This window comes from Crinia signifera, chromosome 5, assembly GCF_055691185.1.
Source record: "Crinia signifera chromosome 5, ASM5569118v1, whole genome shotgun sequence".
Taxonomy (NCBI): domain Eukaryota; kingdom Metazoa; phylum Chordata; class Amphibia; order Anura; family Myobatrachidae; genus Crinia; species Crinia signifera.
The window spans coordinates 208,085,246-208,108,670 of NC_139221.1; the positions used below are offsets into that span (position 1 = coordinate 208,085,246).

Genomic DNA, 23,425 nt, shown 5'->3' on the forward strand with positions numbered 1-23,425 from the left:
ATTGCTAAGATACAGTACCTAAATGCATGCGCATTGATACTGTAATACAAGCACATTTTCCCAATAATTGCTCAATTCCATAACTATCGGAATTGCCTGCAACTAGAAATCAGACTCTTTGTTATGTATTTGTCCCATTTGGTATAGCTATGCATCTAGTAGTGTCTGGACTAGGCTTTATTTTTTCTCTGCCCTAACGTCTGAAGGGAAATGTGTATTTACACTTGAAGTTCCTCAAGCATTTTTGCTATTTTTTCATATATATATATATATATATATATATATATATATATATATATATATATATATATATATGGAGAAATTGTATGTATGAGCAGCGCTATGATACAATAAAGTCCACAATTGGTCCAGCAAAGTAGAATAACCTTATAACAAGGTATCTTTCAAAGTCACCAAAGTCTGTTGTTAAAAGACTGCAGCTCCCTTTAGGCACAGAGACAGCATCCAGGGTCAGGATGAAATGGACATCTAAAATACACAGAAGAGAGAAAAGGGGCGCTCTATGGTGCATGTAAACGATATTTATTTTGAGGAAAGCACTCAAATATCAGATAAAAGCTAGTGCTCGTACCAAGATAAAAACGGCTGTGGGCTGGTTACCACAAGATATAATCATAAATACCCGGGGCACACCGCTCCTGGAGTGAAGTCCGCTTGCACAGGGATGAGGAGAACCGAGGGCGCTGGTTTGCACCGCCGGGAAACCAGACCAGGGCTTGGGGATACACGCCAGTCGGGGCAGCCGGGATCAGCAAGACGCAGGTATCACAGGCCACGCCCTAACGCGTTTCGTCATATATATGGCCCATAATGATCAGCAATTGGACCAAATAAGTACTGTATGGTTAAAAAAAAACAAGAATAGGAAGGCCAAACGGCACTACAGCATCTTAAATCATACCACCCAACTGTCCCGCTAATTGCGGGAACGTCCCAGTTTTTGGGAACGTTCCCACGTCCCTCCCCCGGCCGGCAGTGTCCGGAGGGAGCAGTTGGGAGTCCCTCACAATCTGACAGAATAGAAGCATGTGCAAAGTGTCTATTCAGAGGCGCAGTGACCGAAAACGGGGACGCGGCCCACCATTTGCATAAGCCACGTCCCCTATTGAATGCTCCCTATTCTTTCAATGGAAAAGTTGGGAGGTATGCTTAAAAATGTAGACTGTTTATTTTTTCTTTATCTAGGATACAATTCATAAATAAGTCTCAAATAGTCCTAAAAGCCCTAAACATTGTCCTTCAACACCACAAAGATGGAAATTACTTTCAGAAGGACTTCCTTGCTTATTTATATTGCAAAATAAACAGACCAAATGAAGCATACTAACATGGCATTACAATAAAAAAGCTAATGTATTATAATATAAAAAAGAATATCTAATAAAACTACTACATATTACATGAAACCCCAAGGGAAAGAACCCTGAGTGCAAAGTATTTTATTATGTATTTTTAATACTGTATATACTCGAGTATAAGTCGATCCGAATATAAGCCGATGCAACTAATTTTACAACAAAAAACTGGGAAAACTTATTGACTCAATTGGGACCTTCACTCGAGTATAAGCCGAGGGGGGCTTTTCCAGTATAAAAAATGTTCTAAAAAAGTAGGCTTATACTCGAGTATATATGGTATGTGTTTTTAAATTATTCATGGATATTGGCAAATGTATTTGTCTTTGTGTTTATTCAATTATTATTAACTGTAAAATCTGTCCAATTGTTTATATATACAATTTTTTTTAACCTTTTGAGCGCTGCTACCACTTGACTTTTAAATGGATACCCCAAAATGGCTGATAGAGGTTCAAATACACCACCCTTTTCACACCTGTGATGAAAAGGTGGCATTAGGAACATTCTTGATGGAAGCCTGGTCCAGGCAAACAATAAAGGTCACAGCCCACCCTAGCAAGCCTTTCTGATAAGATATTGTATGGGAGTATGAAATTCTATGGCAGGCACATTATTTCAGATTGGGGCCTGCATACCCAGAGTTCTCCTAGTTACTACATGCACTGTATAACAGCAACCTCCAGTAGTTGCAAAGCATACCAAAAAGTTTAATATGTCAGATTATACATTTTCTGGAGAACATCAATCCAATGTAACAGCTTGCTTTTGAACACTCTCCTCCACCTTCATAAAATAATCTGACATATGCTGAGTTGCTTAGATTCTTTGGAAGCCAAAGAAAAAAGTAGAACCCAAGCCCAAGTTGAAAGTACAGCAGATGCAAACATTGTACTGTGTTCATACATAACTCATTAGTACTTATTGAAATGACATTGCTACGCAATAAGTCCATCATTGCAATCTGTAGATATATCTGCATAGAAATGTATGGGGTCCATGAGTTCTTAATTCTATGGTTAACATATTTAAATAGACAGTTCAGTAAATTGGCAGTGTGCTTTGCTTTGTAGCAGTCTCGGCCTGTGTGACTCACAATGTGCTATCAGCTATTAGCTGGCAAACTGCAGTCTTTCTGTCTGTCATTATATAAATATTTTATGAGATGCGACATCGCAACAGTCAGCTGACCTTGGGTCACTAGACAGTGATCCGTTGCTTCTTTTTCACCCTGATGGTTGGGGTAATTCAGTAAGGAAGGATAGTTTATTACAAATTCAAAATCCCTACTACAAAATATATATTTTTTTTACATGATATTATGAATTAAGCTTATTAGCTACTGTATTCTACAATTATATGCAATACTATATATACTGTAGTTCACTTTAAGCAATTATGGTATTCATATGACTACTCTGCAGACATACACATTAACCCCTTCCTGACAGAGCTAGTTTTTGCGTTCCTGACAGAGCCATTTTTTTCAAATCTGACATGTCTCACTTAAGTGGGGATAACTTTTTTTTGCTTTTACTTATCCCAGTGATTTTGAGATTGTTTTCTCGTGACACATTGTACTTCAAGTTAGTGGTAAATTTGGGTCGATACAGTCTGTGTTTTTTTGTGAAAAATACCAAAATATCGTGAAAAAATGGAAAATTTAGCAATATGCAAAATGTCACATTTTCTGCTTGTGAGACAAATAATCATACCACTCAAAATAGTTAATAACTAACAAAGACCATATGTCTACTTTATGTTGCAATCATTATTTCAACTTCCTTTTAATTTTTTTGGACACTAGGAGGCTTCAAATATGACTAGCAAATTCTCAAATTTTCAAGAAAATTTCAAACACTGATTTTTTTAGGGACCAGTTCAGTTCTGATGTGACTTTGAGGGACTTGTATGTGAGACACCCCCATAAATGATGCCATTTCAAAAACTGCACCCCTCACAGTATTCAAAACAGCATTTTGGAAGTTTGTTAACCCTTTAGGTGTTTCACAGGAATTAAAACAAAGTGTAGGTGAAATTTCAAAATTTCATTTTTTTTTCGGATTTTCAATTTTAATACATTTTTCTAAGGAACACAGTACATTTTACTAGAGAAATGTGACTAAAAATTGATTCCCCCAATTCTTTGGTTTTCATAAATATCCTATATGTGGCCCTAGTGTGCACGGTGACCAAACCACAGGCTTCATAATAGAAGGAGCACCTACTTGATTTTGGAGACTCCTTTTTATGAGATTATTTTTTAGGCACCATGTAGGTTTCTAGGCACCATAAGATGCTAAAAGTTAGGAACCCCCCCACAAGTGACCCCATTTTGCAAACTACACCCCTCAGGGAATTCATCTAGGGGTATAGTGTACATTTCAAACCCCCAGGGGTTTCACCAATTGTGGTACAACTGGGCAGTGAAAATGAAAAAAAATAATTTTTCATTTTCACAGCTCAGTTGTATCAAAATTGGTGAAACCCCGGGGGGTTTGAAATGTACTCTATACCCCTAGATGAATTCCCTGAGGGGTGTAGTTTGCAAAATGGGGTCACTTGTGGGGGGGTTCCACTGTATGGGTGTTTCGGGGGTCATTCAACCAGAATCTGTGCTGCAAAATCCAAAAATCACTCCTTCCCTTCTGAGACCTGCCATGCACCCAACTGGTATTTTTTGGTCACATGTGAGGCATTGCCGTACCCGGGAGAAATTGGGGCACAGATTTTGGGGTGCTTTGTCTCCTTCATTCCTTGTGAAAATGAAAAATTTTGAGCCAGATCTGCATTTTTGTGTAAAAAAATTTAATTTTTTACACAAAAATGCAGTTCTGGCTCAAAATTTTTAATTTTCACAAGGAATGAAGGAGACAAAGCACCCCAAAATCTGTGCCCCAATTTCTCCCGGGTACGGCAATGCCTCACATGTGACCAAAAAATACCAGTTGGGTGCATGGCAGGACTCAGAAGGGAAGGAGTGATTTTTGGTGGTGGAATGAATGGCGGGTGCTATGTCGCATTAGCAAGACCCCCGAAGCACCAATACAGTGGAACCCCCCCACAAGTGACCCCATTTTGGTCACCAGCTTTGGGAGGGGGGCTGGCGCTGCGGCTGGCGGGGGGGTGGGAGGGGTGCTGGCGCTGCGGCAGCCGGGTGGGTGGGAGGGAGGGGGGCTGCCGGGTGGGAGGGGGGGGGGGGCTGGCGATCGTTGGTGATCGGTGCGGTATACGCACACACACACACACACACACACACACACACACACATATATATATATATATATATATATGTGTGTATATATATATATATATATATATATATACATATATATACACACACATATATATATATATATATATATATATATATGTGTGTGTATATATATATATATATACACACATTTGCACATTATTTTTTATTTTATTTTATTTTTCACTTTTCCAGCAGCAGCATGATGCTGCTGCTGCTGCTGCTGCTGCTGCGGGGGGGAGGGGGGAGGAGGGGAGCGCAGCGTGCGCTCCGGACGTAGCGGTGGAGCCGCTGGAGCTGCTGCTGCTGCCGGGTGAGTGCCCGGCGGGTGGGAGGGGGGTGCTGCCGCTCGGTGGTGATCGGTGCTGCACCGATCACCACCGTTTTCTGTGTTACCGAGCGGCTTAGCCGCCGGTAACACAGGAAACGCTGTGATTGACTGTTCAGATTTGAACAGCCAATCACAGCGATCGCCGACCGGGGGGGGCACCCCTGCCCCCCCTGGGCGGCGAGGGGGGATGTCTGCTGTCAGGGACAGCAGACATCTCTTAACTGTCACCGCGTCTATAGACGCAGTGACAGTTAGAAACCATGACGTACATTTATGCCATGTGTCGGGAAGTACTTCCCGACCATGACGTAAATGTACGTCAAATGTCGGGAAGGGGTTAAATAACATATTTACATCTTTATTTAAATAAGCAGAAAAGAAATGTATTAGATGAATTACTGTAGCTTGGTGTTATAATTAATGTATTTAGACTGTTTCATACAATACAATTCATACAGTAGATCATCATTATAATAAAAAAATGTAAAACTTTACTTTAAAACATTATAATATGCAGCACAATCAAATAATTTGTATCCTTTCACAAAGGGCCGCATTGAAACAGTGTGACAACAGGGCAGAAGCCGTGGGTCTTCAGAGTGGGTCCAGGGCTGTTTAAAATCTTGCGCCTAGTCGCCAGCCAATAGGAGCTCGTGGACCAGCAGTCAATTAGGAGCAGCAGTGGTGGATCCTGTTTGGCTGATGACCCAGCGTGAGATTCAAACAGCCTGCTCTGAAAACAGCCGTGCAGCCCACCGCTCTCTGCCCTGCTGTCAGACAGCTTTATTTCTGCTGCAGACCGAGCCAGCTCCAATGTGCCCTTTAATTGTATTGCCCAGAGAGCCCGCTCTGATCGAACATGCCTGGAGCTGGCCCTGGCTTCACATCGGTAGCTACCTCAGTGGAGCTTATAGAGCAGTTTCCTCACTGCAGCACAAACACCTATTATAATTTAATGTTTGCAAATAATTCCTCCAAAACACTAGTATCCCCCAAGTGTACCTAGGAATCTCTGATCTTTGCTGCAATCCCTCCTGCCCCGCATCCCTCATAGGTTTCATTGGGGGATGCAATGATGCCTGATGTATCTATATCGCGCAGCATCACATCAGGTCCCAGGGCTACCGCTAAGAGATTGTGGTAGCCGTTTGTAACCTATGAGCTATGGACCACACTGTCGGCAGGGTAGTGGGGGTCACCGCTAACTGTGCATGCGTAGACCCCCCCCGGCACCCGGCAAAGCAGATCCCAGCGATAGGTTTACATGTTACATTGTGATCCTGAGTGGTAGCTCCCGCCCAGATCGCATTGCAAATGTGATCCTATGGTAAATGGGCCCATTAGCCTTATTGGATGTCCTTGTGTGGAATGTAGAGCCTATGGAGAAAAATGTATATAATTGTGGGGAGAACATACAAACTCCATGTAGATAAGACCCTTATAAGGACGCAACGCTACTGTAAATGCCCAGTGCTGCAAGCAGCTCCCCCATCCTCATGAATAAATATGACATAGTATAAATTGTATCTCTTGAATATCATTAAACATTTACTATGGCCAGCTGGCACAATGACAGAACAAAAGTAACCATACAAAGCAGTTTCTCTATTGTCTACTTTGAACAGTGTTGTCCTAGCATCTGTTATGATGTGCTATAATATCTGTCCCGGGCATGCTTAATATAGCGGGATGTAACATGTGCCCACTGTGTACAAGTGCCCTTGACTTCAACTCCTACCATTGGTGCCTAACCTGAAACCTGGTTCCGGTTGATAGATCTACAATGTCTAGATAGACAGTCAATAGGTCTACCCCAAAAGGTAAAAATGAATAAGGGTCAAAAGTTCAACATGAAAAATGTCACACATGACAAGTTTTTCCAGGATAATTTGTTTAAACTTTTTTAAAGAGATGTGCGGGAAGCTCCGAGCGCCGCTCGGATCCAGGCTCGGATTGCTACCGTTTGTGTGGGCTTGGATCTGGGGAGTCCGAGCCTGGATCTTTGCGGCGCTCGGAGCTTCCCGCCTTACTCGGATCCAGGCACGTGGGCAAAACGTCATTACCTGGCGCCGGATTCTCACGAGAAGTTAGGAGGGTTAGGGATAGGAGTGTGCTTAGTACTGTGCGGAGCCAAGGTCGATGTCTAGTGTCAAAGTACGGGGCATGTAAAATCCCAAAAGCCAAAGTTGAGTAAAAGGAGGACAAAAAATAAATAAATTCAAATCATTGGAGGAGAAACGTAAAATTGGCAATGTGCCAAGGAGCGGTTAAGGCCCTGGCCTGTATTAATGACTGGTGGTTCAACTACACATCGCCTGTGGTCAGAAGGTTCCACTCCTTTGCAGCTATTTCATTGCTGCACCAATCGCCCACTGCTCCTCGGCTGGTCGTCGCCTGGTTATGTCTGGTCAGCAGGTTTCATTCCATTACTTATGGTGGTAAACACGATCAAGCCAGATAGAAGTATTTTTGGGGCCTAGTTTTTCAAACTGCCATCCTGTCTGCCGCTACAGTGCCACTCTTACATGAGCCATGTGTTTGTGCTGCACACTTGTGTGGCTTAGCATAGTTATCCAGCTACCTCCGTGCAACCTTTTTCCCTAAAAACAATATTGTGTGGTGTGAGGTGTTCAGAATAGACTGGAACTGAGTGGAAATTAATGTTATTGAGGTTAATAATGGCTAAATAAAGCTTGTGGTGCCAAGGAAACTCAGCCTCATGGTGCAGTACTTGGCCTGGCCACTCCTGTAAAATGATTGTGACAAGCCCTCATTTCAGGAAATGCCAGCCACCCATTTTACGCTGTGATCACAGGACCTGTTCTGCACATGCACAAAAAACTTGGGGCTGGTTATCTTAGGAGAGGGAATCCCACGCTTTTTATTAACTTTTTTTTTAACACTTTCTTTACATTTTAACATACATAAGCACTGCACGGATCTGACTGATGTGTGCATGCATCATGATCAGCATTATTTGGCTGTCAGTAAACATCTCCATCAGAAAAACACCAATTTTGCGACTTTGGCAGTGTAGTAAATTAATGGATATTTTTTTTTAAAAACAGACCCATTTACATTCAGTTGAAACTAGACTAAAACACGGCTGCTTAGTATATTTACCCCTAAATATTCAATAAAATGCCATAAAATTAGCCCTTAACTTATCTCCTATGTGTCATAATTTCACCTTGCTCACACTAATTAAGGAAAGCGCTGTCCTACTCGGATGCATCCATCAAATGCAAAATTATGCACCCCTTGCATTCCCACTACCTTACTTGCAATCATACAACATCACAAAATATAATGTGTACACAATATTTTACTATGTCACTGCAGCTTTGCAATATTGTCAATATAGCACTGTATTGGTAACTTAATGATTTTAATATATAAGTAATGTTTTCTCTAAGGGCCTTATTCTAGTTCACTCTTTCTGACAAAATTCTTCTTAGATGGACAAAACCATGTGCACTGCAGGGGAACAGATGTAACATGTGCAGAGATAATTAGATTTGGGTGAGTTATTTTGTTTCTGTGCAGGTTAAATACTGGCTGATTTATTTGGTACTTATTTCCTAGCACGGCGCCCATCGCATAAGATTGTATGCCTTAATTAAGGCATACAATCTATAAAATTTCAAAGATTTTTAATTGTATGTACAATATATGGATCTCATCTTATGGATCTCATGGATCTTATGCATCCATAAGATGCCATAAAATAAAACATAAAAATCATAATAAAACCCCCAATAGTCATTGTTAAGGCCACCAGCACTATCAACACGAACCCGAAGCGTGGCGAGCGCAGCGAGCCCGCGAGGGGCGGCGGTACGCGTCCTCCGACCTTTTCATACCCCCACTATCCACGTTGGCGTGGAGTCGATTTTATATAGTGTGGTGAGCGCAGCGAGCCACCGAGCCCGAAGCCTGGCAGCGCAGCGAGCCCTGCGAGGGGACGCAAACTACTTCACATGTATTCCGCATCCCCTAGCGGGGCTCGCTGCGCTCGCCACGCTTCGGGCACGGTGGCTGGCTGAGCTCGCCACACTATATAAAATCAACGCCACGACGTGAAAAGGTCGGAGGACGCGTACCGCAGCCCCTCGCGGGCTTGCTGCGCTCGCCACGCTTTGGGTTGGCGTCAATAGTGAGGTGGCGTAAACAATGGGGTGGGGGGGGGCATTTCACCCATGAGGGGGGGGGGGTTAGCAATCAAAATTGGGGTTTGGGGGGCTTTTTACATTGGAATAAATGTAAAATTGGGTCTCAGGGACCATTTCACATTGATTCCAATGTAAAAATCTCGTCGATTGCGTCGATTGCATCGCATGCATTTTATGCCGCGTAAACACATAAGATGCATGCAATGCTTGCGATATCGCCCCGACACATACAATCTAGATCGTGGGCGCCGTGCTAGGAAATAAGTACCCTTTATTTTTACACTGCAATATAGATCTCACTTTGAAGTAACCCCCCCCCCCCCCCAAATCTAATTCTCTCTGCACAAGTAACATCTACCCCACCTGCAGTGCACATGGTTTTGTCCATCTAAGAAGGATTTTGTCAGAAAGAGTGAACTAGAATAAGGCCCTAATGAAACACAAGTTGTGTAGCCTGCAGATAAGATCCCCGGTGCTGTTTCAGGCAGAAATAACTTCTGTCTCAGGGCTGCTTGCGGGTTGATCTGGGGTCTGTATTTGAATAGCTACGGGCACTTTATGTGCAAGAGCAGACTACATGTGACTTCTTGAATCTTTCCCTATGTTAACCAATCACTAAGGAATAGGCCAAGAATTGGAAAAACATCTAGGATACTGCTGTATTGGATCTTTGTAAAACGTATTACAAATATATGTATTTCCTTCCTTTAGGAATGCAAGAGGCCTCTCTAAAGCTTACAGAATCTCTTCATGAAGTTTATGAGCCTGAGTGGTATGGGAGGGATGATGTAAAAATTGTAGGAGAGGTAAGAATTCACATTGTATTCCAGACCTTGGTACAGTATAAGTTGTGTACTGGATGTAGTTGGCATCCTAGTGTACAGAGTAAATATTGCTAACAAATAGCTTGAACTAATGTATCTATCATGGTATTGAATAAAGTCCGCTTCAACACATGAGAGGATCTCTGTATGTTTTTCTATGGCTTTTTGTCAGGGCCATATTAACAGCATTGTAAGCCATGGGCAAGCCAAAGCACTGGAGTTCCTACCCACCCATTTATAGGAATCCATTTGTTAATAAAAATCATTATACCTTATATCTCTACATGCTTATCTCTCTACAGTGAAGGCTGTCAGCACTCTGATTGTTGGATAGCTCCAGACAATCAGCATCCTGACAATCATTCACTGTCTGGCTGCAGCCTGGCAGATAGAGACTGCTGTCTGGCTGCTTTCATGGCATCTAATTCACAATTAGAGTGGCCGGGCAGCATTCTGTAGCTGCTGTTTGTATCACATCCCTTTTTGAATGGTAGGTGGTCTTCTTGTGTTGTTTTTCTTTTTTATGTAAAAAATAGTCCTGATTATTATTAAGTAAATATTACAGAATTAATACAAATAAAAACATTCAAAATTAATTATATCAGTCTGTAATATTGTCAATTGCTTGTTCAGTTTATATAACTTTTACTCATTATTTACAAGATCTGTTTTATTCATTGATCATGATTTATGTTCTTATTACAGAAATGTGATGCACTCTGGGAAGATTTTCATCAAAAATTAGTTGACGGAGCCCTGATAACACTTGATACCTATTTAGGACAGTTTCCTGACATCAAGGTGCACATCATTGTAATTTGTTTTTCACCACAACCTATTTCAAAAATGTAACTGCATCCTCATTTTCACTATTGATGAATTACATAGCTCTTTCCACCTTTTGAGGGGGGTATTTAATTCTCGATTCCGACTGTCAGAACGTTCCGGCAGTTGGAATTCTGTCCCATTTTTGCCCGGCTCGATAGTATCTCAACATGTGGAATTCAAAGTTCCACCTGTCCAGTACCGAAAAGGGGTTGTGTCGGCAAAATTGGATGTGGATTGTCAAGAAACAGCCTTGGATTGTCAAGAAACGGCCACAAATTGGACAATCCACGGCCGTTTCTGAAAAAACAGATTTGACCGTATTTAAAGTTGGATCTGTTTTGTTACGATCCCCCTCAATGCTGTCGAAAACTACAGCATTGAATAGGGGGTGGGCGCTATTTCCCCTGTCGGAAATAGAGTCTGGGATTAAATACCCTACTGAATCTTAGTTGCTCTTTATTTGCTGAATATGAATGAACTGTATCATTCACATTGAAAAAGTGAAAACTGATTACATACTAACACACATACGATATTATTTAATAATTTAAGTTTTTTAGTTTTTTTATTTCTACTGTTGTGGGAGCTACAGTAAACAATCTACTGCCTAATCAATATGTGCAAAAATAAGAGGAGAATAGATTTCACAGAAAGACAAATCTGGTAAAGATCCATCTGACTGAGAATAGAACAGCCGAGATATGTAAAATCATTCATCTGCATCTGCGCATTCTCTGTATGATAACACACTGTTTGTGCTACTCTGAATTAGCCCCAGTATGTCCAAGAGGGCTGCAAAAAAAATATATCTAAAGATGTCTGAAGTTATATGACCTTTAAAGTCCAGTTGTGTTTACTTCTGGATGATTATTATCATTATTCTTTTTCTTGACTGTAACTAACTGGAAACCTGTCCTGAAAAGTTGATGGAAGTGTTTTTTCTTTATTACTATTCCAAGAACCGAATTGCAAAGCGGAGCCGTAAGCTCGTTGATTATGACAGTGCAAGACATCATCTGGAATCATTGCAGAACGCCAAGAGAAGAGATGAAGGGAGAATTACAAAGGTAATTAAGAAATCCTTTAAAAAAAAAAACTACTTAGAGACATCATATATGTCTTTTTCATGATTCTTTTCATGATAAAACACAATACAAATATGTTTGCTTTAAGCCTCTTTATTTGTGCATGAAAAGAGCGCATTGGGAGAGAAGGGAAACCCATAATTGGATCTCAGTGTTTCTCCCCATAGGAGTTGTATACTCAACCTTGTAGCTAAAGTGGATGGCTATTTTTCATAGCACTCAACCTGCATGTGCACTACTGTACATTTGGCCTTCCAAGTCCATTCCCCATAAAAAGTGATGTCAGTACTACACTAATTGGTAAGTTTGGGGCAGGCCAAGTACTTTAAAATCAGCCTGGGAGTTTGAGTGTTGTTGCCTGCATTGAAATGCTGTGGCAATGTAACATCACACCCATCGCACCTAATTGGATTATGCCTACACTGGGAAGAGAATGCATTTACACCAGTGATATTAGGTCAGAGTAGGCAAGGGCTAGACTAAAACTGGATGGTCCTGTTGGAAGTTAGCATAAGGGAACCAGTTGTGATTGGCTGGTGCTTTCTTTGCCACAGATTATGCTTTTTTGTGAGCGTATTTAACAATTTTTATTTTTCTTACTCGTGAATGGGATCCTGGTATATAGAAAGATTCTTGTAGTTTAATTGAAGGCTATAAGCATATACCCTTTTTTACACCTAAAATAGGGGCTCACAGCTACAGTCCTCAATTAATGTACCACTAATAGGGCGTGTTTTGTGGATTTCAGTCTGTGGAAACAGGATAATTACTGAGCCTGTCTAGGATACTTGCAGATTGGGCTGCAAATTCCTGTTTTATAACATGAATACAAATGGGACAGAAATGTCTGCAATGTGTCCTTCTATGGTTCAAATTGGGCACATATGTTGGTGTTTCTTGAATCGGTGAAGTCTTACATTTTATTGCCTGGCACACGTTGATTGATAACCAAATAACATTGGCAAAGCCGGATTAGGTTACTTATAACTCTCTCCATATACAATATATGTACATCTAAACCTGCAAGTTAATGATAGTCATAGCCAATCTACTTGTGCACTTCAGATCTATGTCGGTAAACCCCAGATATTATTATCAGTTACTTTATATAAACAGTTTTGAGTTTTTTACTGTTATGAACTATAATTAAAAGCATGCAATAATCTCTTTAATTCTATTTGCCCTAGAAAAAATTAGATTAATGTGAATTCCACAGGTACTAGATTAAACATAGTCAAATAATTATGTATCATGTAATATAATTATATCATTATATCATTCTATTAAGTCTCCAAATGTATATACTGTGACATTGGACCTTATTCTGGTTCACTCTCAGAGGCAAATTCCTTCTCAAATGGACAAAATCATGTGCACTGCGGGGGGGGGGGATATAACATGTGCAGAGAGAATTGGATTTGGGTGAGTTATTTTTTTTCTGTGCAGGGAAAATACTGACTACTTTATTTCTACACTGTAATATAGATCTCACTTTGAAGAAAAACCCCACCCAAATATAATTCTCTCTGCACATGTTATATCTGCCCTACCTGCAGTGCACATGGTTTTGTCCATTTGAGAAGGAATTTGCCTCTGAGAGTGAACCAGAATAAGGCCCATTATCTGGTCACCACCTAGTGGTAGTGTGGCATTATTACAAATAGAACACAAGTATTACTAAAGGAAAATTATATAGACAAATTTTGGATTAACGTTACTATTTAACATTCATATATATATATATATATATATATATATATATATATATATATATATATATATATATATATATATGTTTCAGGCAGAAGAAGAGTTCCAGAAGGCTCAGAAAGTGTTTGAAGATTTCAATACAGATTTACAAGAGGAATTGCCATCTTTATGGTCCAGGTACTGTGTGACATATCTACGTACAACCAAGTATACATCATATAATCATCATATATATTACTCAGGATATTATAGGATCTCACTTGATAGAGTAATCTCATTATGTAACAAAATTATTTTATTTACCTCCTAGACTAGAAGGCTGATGTGCTACTGTATATATACTTTTACTTTTATAGGGGTATATAGTTATTAAAGTCCAATGTCAACTAATAATATGCATTGTAGTGATGTATAGTTTAACTTTTTTACAATTGACCAAACCCAACGCTTAAGCGTTTCTCCTTCACTAACAGCCTAACAATGCCAGCAGGGTCAAAGAATATTCTGTCTCTGGATTAGATTAATGAGATATAATGTAGTTTATTCACTCTATCAGGCTCTTCATATAAAACAGGATTGTCTTTGAGTAAGATCATTATAAAAAAACTAAATGACACTATACAAATACACAACAATTTTAAATGACGTATTCCTACTATTTTACATATTTTTTTCCTTTAGCTTATACTTAAAAGTTATTTTGTGAAGCTCTATATTTTAATGTATGGCAATAAAAGTGTTCAGGATCACCAGTGCATTCCTTTAAAAAAAAATTCTACCCACATTTTATAGATCCAGATCTCCCAAGGATATCTGATCTTAACTGAGTCCCAGTTCTGATCAACCCAAGGTTCGGAATTGAAATTTTAAATCCACATATTGAGTTTTGTATTGCAAAAACGACATGATTTTAACTGTTTTTTATTGAATTTTTTTATATCTTTTTATTAATGATTATAGTTTTTTATTTATTTTTAACTGAGCCAAAAGCACTAGGGAGTGGTTTTGAGAAAACCAAAACCTGATAATGAATTAGAACCAAAACAAGGGGGTCTACGCACATCACTAAAAAATAAAACTTTTTTGGGTACTTATGTAGTATCTGGACACCCAATTTTTTGATTGTATGCCTTAACTTAAGGCATACAATCAGATGCGATGCGATGCGATTTTTAATAGGATTCTATGTTAAAATGGTCCTGTTCATTTCCCCACTATCCAAGTGGGCATAGAGTTGGATATAAACCTGTGGCGAGCGTAGCGAGGCGAGCGCAGCGAGCCCCGCGATGGGACGCGGATTCGTTAAAAAGTATTCCGCATCCCCTCGCGGGGCTCGCTGCGCTCGCCACGCTTCGGGCTCGGTGGCTCGCTACGCTCGCCACAGGTTTATATCCAACTCCATGCCCACTTGGATAGTGGGGAAAGGAAAAGGACTCCTTTTTCCCATTGAATTCTATGTTAAAATGGACTCAGACCATTGAATCCTTTAGAAAAATCTGGACCATGGCATCGCATACCATTTGGTCGCATGCGATGCGATGCGATCCGATTTTTAAATCGGACGTCCAGATACTACATAAGTACCCTTTTTTGTTTTTGAAATGTTATGTTATAAGGAGATGGGACATAAATTAATATAAATTATATATAATAAAATTATGTATTAATCCAACACTGAATACAGCATACTGCGTATAATTTTCTCTTTATTGGAACAAATCAGATCTACAGGGTCTTCCTGCAATCAAAGCATTCAACATCATATATATATATATATATATATATATATATACACATATACATTATATATACTATTCACCATCTAGGAACACACACAGCACATTTTTAAGAAACTTTGGATATTGTGCGACACAGTCTCAACAAATATGCCAATGTGAGTACGCACACAATATGGGCGCATACCGTGTGCAGCTTTTTAGGAATGTGGGCGCATAGTTCAAAAACAGTGACCATCTGCGCAAATATTAGCATTGCATGAGAATCAGGCCCAATGGAGTAGCTCATTCAATGCACGGCTAAATCAAATAATGTTTTTTTATTTCATAAGAGATCTGCATACCTACTGTATGTATTCTGTATCTCTTTTTTTATTAAAGGGATATTTGTATTTTTAGTATCCATGTGTAGCACGTCACATCATTTTATTCATACATCCATAATTGGTTGATGGAGCACCGTGTACGATTGCTATAGGGCCAAGATATATAAATAATATATAAATAATTCTGCTTTCAGTTGTATCTTTTGCACCTTGTATAGGCTGGTGCATGTGGGCTGTGATAATGACATGATACTGTAACTAGTAGCAAAGCAGGCATATGTACAGTATAGCAGGCAGCTGTGCCATAAGATGCAGACAACTCCCCTATATGCTTCCCATCTAACTTAGCATCATGCCGATGATAACTAAAATCTGAGTAGAATAGCAAATTACCTACTGTACATAGCACAACGAATATTTTTGTTGTTGAATTTGCATTTCAATATAATATACTATATATTATTTAAGAGCTCATTTTAGGCTAAAAAACAAATGGAAAATATACAATTGCTTACTTTTTTTTTTTTTATATATCTCCTACTGTAATTCTTCAATGATACAGACGAATTGGTTTTTACGTGAACACTTTCCAAAACATAACTGGCCTGGAGGCAAAGTTTCACAAGGAAATCACAGGGGTGAGTCATTTTTTTTATTTAAATAAATGTGTTTTCGGTTCCATATCACTTGAATGTGTAAGTGCATTTTCAGTTTTTAAAATAAGCAAATCTCAGGATGACTACTGAACAAAACTGGACAAAAATAAATATTTTCCAATGCCAAATTTATTTCATTTCCTTTATCCAGTGTCTGTAACTTTAATTAGTAAAGGAGAAAAGCATGCCATTATCAGTATTAGCTAACTAGCAGTGTACAGATACATACTGACAGACAATATACAGTCAATATTGCATAACTGGAATTTTGTACTTCAAAATCAACAGGTTGAACTGTAGATCAAGGACCACAAAGATAGGGTTGGGGCAAGGTCACAACGTTCTGATACAGTTGAACTCTTCAGTAGCAGTTCTCGCAATGATGCTATGAAATGAGTGCCAAGGTTCCAAGGCACAAAGACATACTTTAGGTTGACATGGTCGAAAGGTCAACACAAGAAATAATTCAACATGGAAAAGGTTGACATGGAAAAGGTTGACGTGATTTTCACATTTTTGGTCTATGTCCACTTAGGTCGACATGGATGCCATATAAGTGTACTTCATCCCCTCACATGGCTCGCTGTGCTCGTCGTGCTTCAGTCATGGTGCCTCGCAACGCTCGGGACATTATTATAATCTAGCGCTATGTCCATTTGGATGGTAAAGTATATAGAAAAAAACTGTTTTATTAAAAAGAAAAGGTGAAAAACTCTTCCTTTTTCATGTCAACCTTTTGCATGTCAACATATTGCTCGTGTCAACATTTTCAACATATCTACCTAAGGTATGTTGACATTTTACATGTGTCGATCTATGACCTGTCGACCTGCCAGAAGTACTTTAGGGACTATGATCTTGGTACATAATATAAACTACACACTAAAACTTTATCTCCTAGGAGGGAGATCTGTTTGATGTTTATATAAAACATCTCCTTAGAAGCAAACTCTAAGCTGGTCCATTTATCATGAGATAGTCCTTTACGGAGGTTCTTACTTAGTCAACACTTATGGCCCCCATACATTACTGTGACTTCTCTGAGGGACAAAGCCGCAGCTAATCCCCCTTGAGGCACCCAGGACCTTCCCAAGCGGTAACATCCTTTTACATGAGATATATTGCATGCTGGGAGCAATGTTCCCTCTAATTTTACGAAGGCTATGTGCGGCAAAAGATTTTGGCTGTGCAACTTTGGAAGGAAATTTACATTTTTTAGCGTCACATATATAACTGCAAAATGATGTTCAGCATTTGTGTTAACTTTACTTCAAAATGATAATAAACATTTAAACATTCAAAACAGCACACAATGTAGTTAATGGGTGAAACACACATTAATTGAGTCCACAACTGCAAAAAGGGACCACTGCTGCTTTGTGCTCTCTGTTGTAATGTCTGTGCGCATGTTCGTCGAGTGGTGTGCGCGCGCACGCGTGCACAGCTTAGAGGCAACACTGGCTGGGAGGATGTCAGAGGTCAGACATGCAAGCGGGCCTGATATTCGACTCTGATCCAATGTGCACAGGGCTGGATCTAATATCACACACAAGCAATTTGGCCACTTTTTTACCTGATCTGTCAGAATTGGGTGAAAATTGTCCAAATCGCACTGGTATATGGCCAGCCTTACACTGTCGACAGTCAAAGTGTTTACATCTGACTCAATAATAATGTTAGTTGAAGCATGATAAGTTAGCTAAAGCTGGCATTCAATCTGCCACATTGACATTCTTTTTCAACATTACACTTTCAACATTTTAACTCAACAGTATAACATAGACAAATACCAATCAAGCCCTTACTGGACTGAACGTACTCTCATCCCACCTCTAAGGCATTTCAATTGTAAGGTGTGCTCAGATCTATATACATTTGTGTGTGTATGCCTAATATGGGAAATATGTGCATTTACACCACAAAACAGTATATTGGGGGTTATTCTGGTTGTTTTACAAGGCTGCGAATTCGCAGCCTTGCGAGTCCACCAAACCCCGCCTTGTGAATGGTTGGCTGGCACCACCCATTCACAAGGACGACTTGCTTTCAGGGGCTTGCAAATGGATGTTACACAGTAACATCAATTCGCAGGGCAGAAGGACCCTCCCACATCTTTTGATGGTCACCGACCATCGAAAGATGTGGAAGGTGCATGCATATATAAGTTAGCTCTGAGCAACCTTACATATGCGTGCATGCTGGGGAGGAAATGGGCGGGTAGCTAACATACAGTGATGTCAGCTAAAGCGTCACGGCCATATTAGCAATAGAACATCCAGCGTTTTTATGGGACCGCCCATGAAATCTGGGTGTTCCCATATGATAATGGGGCTGCCTGGTGTCCCACGCACCTCTCTGCCTCCCGCCCACTGTGTTGGGTGCGTGCACCTGGTGAACAGAAATGTGCATGTGCACTAACAAAACATCGGTCCCCGTACGAGCGCAGGCTAGCTGCGAACGGACCACTAGGATACTACCACAATCATTGTACATAGAGTATTTTTGCAAGTGTCCATTCCCTCGCTCAAACTTCTTTTCAATATTTGCAGACATAAGACAAGATTCTGGGATTTAGAGCAAATGCAACTAGAGAAAACACAGAACATTTCTCCAGTACAGTAAATGTTAGCTTTTATTACCGCTATTAAACAAAAATGGAATGGAGTTTGTCAGAACACTCAGTAACGCAGTGAAAATAATTTTTTCTCATTACTACTATTTACATTACATTCATTGTATTATTTCTGTTTGGATTATCACATCTTCAGGTGCATATATATTAAATGGATATTCACCAGTGGTGTCTGAGGCCATGGGAGCCATGTTGTGAGAATGTACATGAAAGGAAATATGGGACCTGGTAGGGCATGTATTGTAAATCTGAGCTCAGGCCAAGCAGTAGAATAGTTGTAGCATCCTGTCGTTTGCCTTTGATAAGCTATTCATTAAATCACTATTGGAAAAACATGGTGTCACAACATACCTGTATTTAAGCAATATCTTTCTTTTACCCTAACATTAACTACCCATAATGCACTCAGAGCCTTTATTCCTCTTTGTAGCTATACCCTGTAGATATTTAAGGTTTTGCTGAGACACAATTGAATTTCTTTGGCTTTGCAACTCTTAGCAGTAACATAAAAGTCACTGCTGGACTGTGAGGACAGGTATCTGAACTCTGAAGTGTAAAGGCTCGTGCATCTGTGCTGTACTTCTAGAGCTTTATGGAAATACAGACAATACAAGTCTCCCTCTAGGGAACAATTTGCTCCATTTTAAACCGGCTGCTTGTATTATTTGCTTATTTATTGAATATCTGTCAAGCTGGCATCATTTTAGAATCTGCTTCTTATTTCAGCACATATATTTTAGTATGCGGAACTGCTGCATATTTATTGCTGAAATAAATTTAAGACTCCCTATTGTGCCATATTTCAGCTGTGCATGTACAGGATGACAAATAAATGCAGCATTTTCCGTTTATTGTCTTTCTCAACTGAGCGTTGCACCAAAAAATAACCTGATCTGCATATTTTAGGTTAATTCATAAATGTATTATTTTTCTGGGACTGCCATCGGTCAAAGGAAATGTGTTAAGAAACGTAATACAGCTAAAGTTTTAGATCAGAAGCACTATGCTATATGAAGTGTATGGAATCTGATGTCACGCGTAAAGGAGGCGGGACCAGCATAGGGCGCCGGGAACTATTGTTACAGCGCTGTTATGAGTAATGATGTCAGTCACATGTACTTAATAGTAAAGTAATGTTATGGACAATTTATCGTTACGGTGATTTGTGATGATTTCCCGCTGCTCAGCGACAACATCCTCTGTTGTCCATACATGCAGCTCAATCTGAAGATATTGTTACTGACAGCATAATCTTGGATATTGCCACTGACAACATATTGTTGTTGGTTTGGAAGATTGCACAGTATACGCACTATATCATTTGACGGGGAGTTCAAGGGAAATTGTTGATGATATCATATCTTTTGCCGACTGAGTATAGTGAGTACCCAGCTTAACTGTTTACAGCTGTCTTAAACCAGTGGATGCTCGATCCTACAAAGGTAAACAGGCTTTAGTGGCATATGTATAATGGGAGCAGCTTGTATTGTGCCAAGGGCCTATGGCTCATGCACAGATTACAAAATGTGCGCACACAACACCTTCCTTTATTTAGCTCCCAGCTGTGGGATCTTTTCTGCACCTGTTCCATCTTTCTAAGTACTGGAAGATGGTGCCACCAGCAACATTTATGGGGTGAGGATGCCCACTGCATTCTCACCCTATAAATGAATATTTCAAAATGTTTTTGTTCCTTTCTCTTTCATATCCATTTGTTTAAGTGTTATATGGGCTATCCCTGTGCATGTGGACAGGTTATCGGTAGAGCTGGTCCACATAAGAAGATAGGTGAATATACTTTTACTTCAATGGTAACAAACCAGTAAATAATACATGCAAGAATCAAGTCATTATCCTTTTTATTGGTCTATTGTAAGGGTTCCCAAACTGTTTTAATCACGGCGCCCCTGAATATCGGAATTTTTTCATGGCACCACTAGCCCAAATGTTTCTCATTGAGAGTGTCAGAAAAATAAATTAAATCAACTAAATTGTGTACTGTATATAGCTCATCCTTAGGGTCAGATATGTGGCAATGGGCAGGAATCACTTCCGTTTGTCCACAATATTCATATTTTATTGGCCGCAAATAATTTGAAGTGGCCATGCACTGCCAATCCAGGGCACCCCTGCAAGTCCCCCAAGGCACCCCAGGGTGCCACGGCACACAGTTTGGGAATCATTAGTCTATTGGTATTTGGAAAATAAACAGTGTTTGCAGACTTATCTGTAAATCACAGTAGAGGCTTTGCACTACTCTGGCAGAAGAATGAATATACTGTAAGTACTGTAGGTGGGCCAAAATATCCTATGGGTAGAGTATCCCAGTTCGCCCCTTACCTACACTGAGTCCCAGCTCTGCAATGACAAAGAGCATAGCTTACATACATGTGCCTCCACCTTTAGGCGGGGGCTGGGCCAGATAAGTTAAAACAGCCTAGTCAGCCATGCCATCCCACATCCATCTCCACCAGATTGAATTGGATTTTGTATTTTGCAAAAATGATTAAGTGAATTAAGTCGATAGTGTCTAGGTCGACAGTCAATAGGTGTACAGAAACAAAAGGTCGACATGAAAAAGGTCAACACAGAAAAAGGTTTTTCATGATTTTCTTTTTTTAAACCAACTTGTTCATACTTTACCATCCCAGTCAGTATAGAAGTAGAATATAATGTGAAATGCCGTGAGCCACGCTCTAATTCACGCTGACCTTTGTCGACATGATGAGCCACACCCAGGTGGCATCAGTAAGGTTTATGGCCAATCCTCCATTGATTTTAGCAGTTTTTCAACGGGGTAAAAGATCGCTCCCACTGGTTAAGCAATTTGGTTCTACTGGTTTTAAGTAAAAGCATTTACATAACTCAACAGAAAGCACATGGGAGAATGGGATTAAAGAGAGAGAATGGATGAATGAATGTAGAACAGTAGATGGGAAACGATTCCACTACAGTTCAGCCATGCTAATATCTGTAGAAGTTATGTTTCTGTAAATAAATGACAATGATTTATTTTTATTTTTATCTCTTGATAGCTTTGTCACAGGTTGTACGAGGTTATGACCAAATTAGGAGAACAACATGCTGATAAGGCCTTTACTATTCAAGGAGCACCAAGGTATGTAATTATATGCAGATTATGAACATTACTATGATGATACATGCATGCCGTGGAGGTTTGTGACATTTTAAAATGAAAATGTGCAGTAATTGTACATTCTGATGTTTTATTCTGTACACAAAAAGCATATTTCTCTGTGATTTCTAAAATGAGAGCTGTAGTATTGTTGAACTGCAAAGGAAATATTTTGACTACTTAGAAATAAGTATACGTTTAAACATGATCTCATCTCCACTATACTTAAAAAAACCCACCCTTGATCCAAACACCCTCTCCAACTACTGACCCATCTTTTTCCTCCCCTTTTGCTTCCAAACTCCTTGAGCGTATCGCCTACAACCACCTTACTGCCTTTCTCTCCTCCAACCCCCTACTTGACCCATTCCAGTCTGGCTTCTATCCTCTACACTCCATTGAATCTGCCCTCACAAAAGTCTGCAACAATCCCATACAGCAAAATCTAAGGAACACTACTCTTTGGGTTTTTTTCTTGACCTTTTTGTTGCCTTTGACACTGTGGACTACCCCCTCCTTCTGCAAATCCTTCACTACCTTGCTCTACATTCAACTGCCCCCTCCTGGCAGTCTTCCAACCTTTCTGACTGTCTGCTCTCATGGCTACACCTCCACCATCACTTACACTACTTGTAGGTTTTCCTGAAGGTTCTGTTCTTGGTCTTCTCCTTTTTTCTTTCTAAGAGCGTGATTTTCCCTTGTAAATTATTCCCCCTAAAGAAAACCATGCAAATTCGGTTGCCGAATTTAAAGGCTATTACATTTGGCCATATATCTCTTTAGGTGAACTAGATCAACCCCAAATGGTCGACAGAAACAAGATCAACATGCACAAAAAGTTGACACATGCAATATGTCGATAAATAAATGGTTGACACATGAAATGTTTGACATGGGTTTTTAATGCTTTCTTGGTGTCAATTTGTAGATTAAATAATATGGACCCTAAATATGTGTACTACATCACTTTTCTGCTCCGTTACCATTCCATATAGGAGTCCATCTGGATGAAGTATGAAACAGTAAAAAAAAAAAAAAAGAAACAAAACCCAAAGATCTCATGACAAAATTTCCATACGTCATCCATCGCTGGGTTGAACATTTGCTTGTGTCAATCGTTTGTCATGGTGACCTTGTCAGTGTCGACCATATGGTGTTGACCTATCATCCGTATCCCAGTCAAAACCATTACAATACAATTTACATGGAGAATAAATATCTATAGATTGTATTATAATGGTTTTGATTACCAATATTTATAGTGCTTATAATGTGCACCTGCGTTTTCTTTTTTGCTGTATGGCACTACAAGTCTCAGAAAGAGACTTATTTGCAGGATTAGGATCCCTTAGTTTCTCCT

At 39.8% G+C, this 23,425-nt stretch overlaps 1 protein-coding gene across 1 annotated transcript in view; it reads left to right on the forward strand.

Moving 5' to 3' along the window:
• Positions 1–23,425, forward strand: part of AMPH (amphiphysin) — a 187,111-nt gene that overhangs the window by 95,706 nt on the left and 67,980 nt on the right. Inside the window, exons 4-9 of the mRNA XM_083188470.1 lie at positions 9,844–9,938; positions 10,662–10,757; positions 11,744–11,851; positions 13,671–13,756; positions 16,204–16,279; positions 21,965–22,047. Of these exons, the coding sequence (XP_083044596.1) occupies positions 9,844–9,938; positions 10,662–10,757; positions 11,744–11,851; positions 13,671–13,756; positions 16,204–16,279; positions 21,965–22,047 (544 nt within the window). The remainder of the gene's footprint in view (positions 1–9,843; positions 9,939–10,661; positions 10,758–11,743; positions 11,852–13,670; positions 13,757–16,203; positions 16,280–21,964; positions 22,048–23,425) is intronic.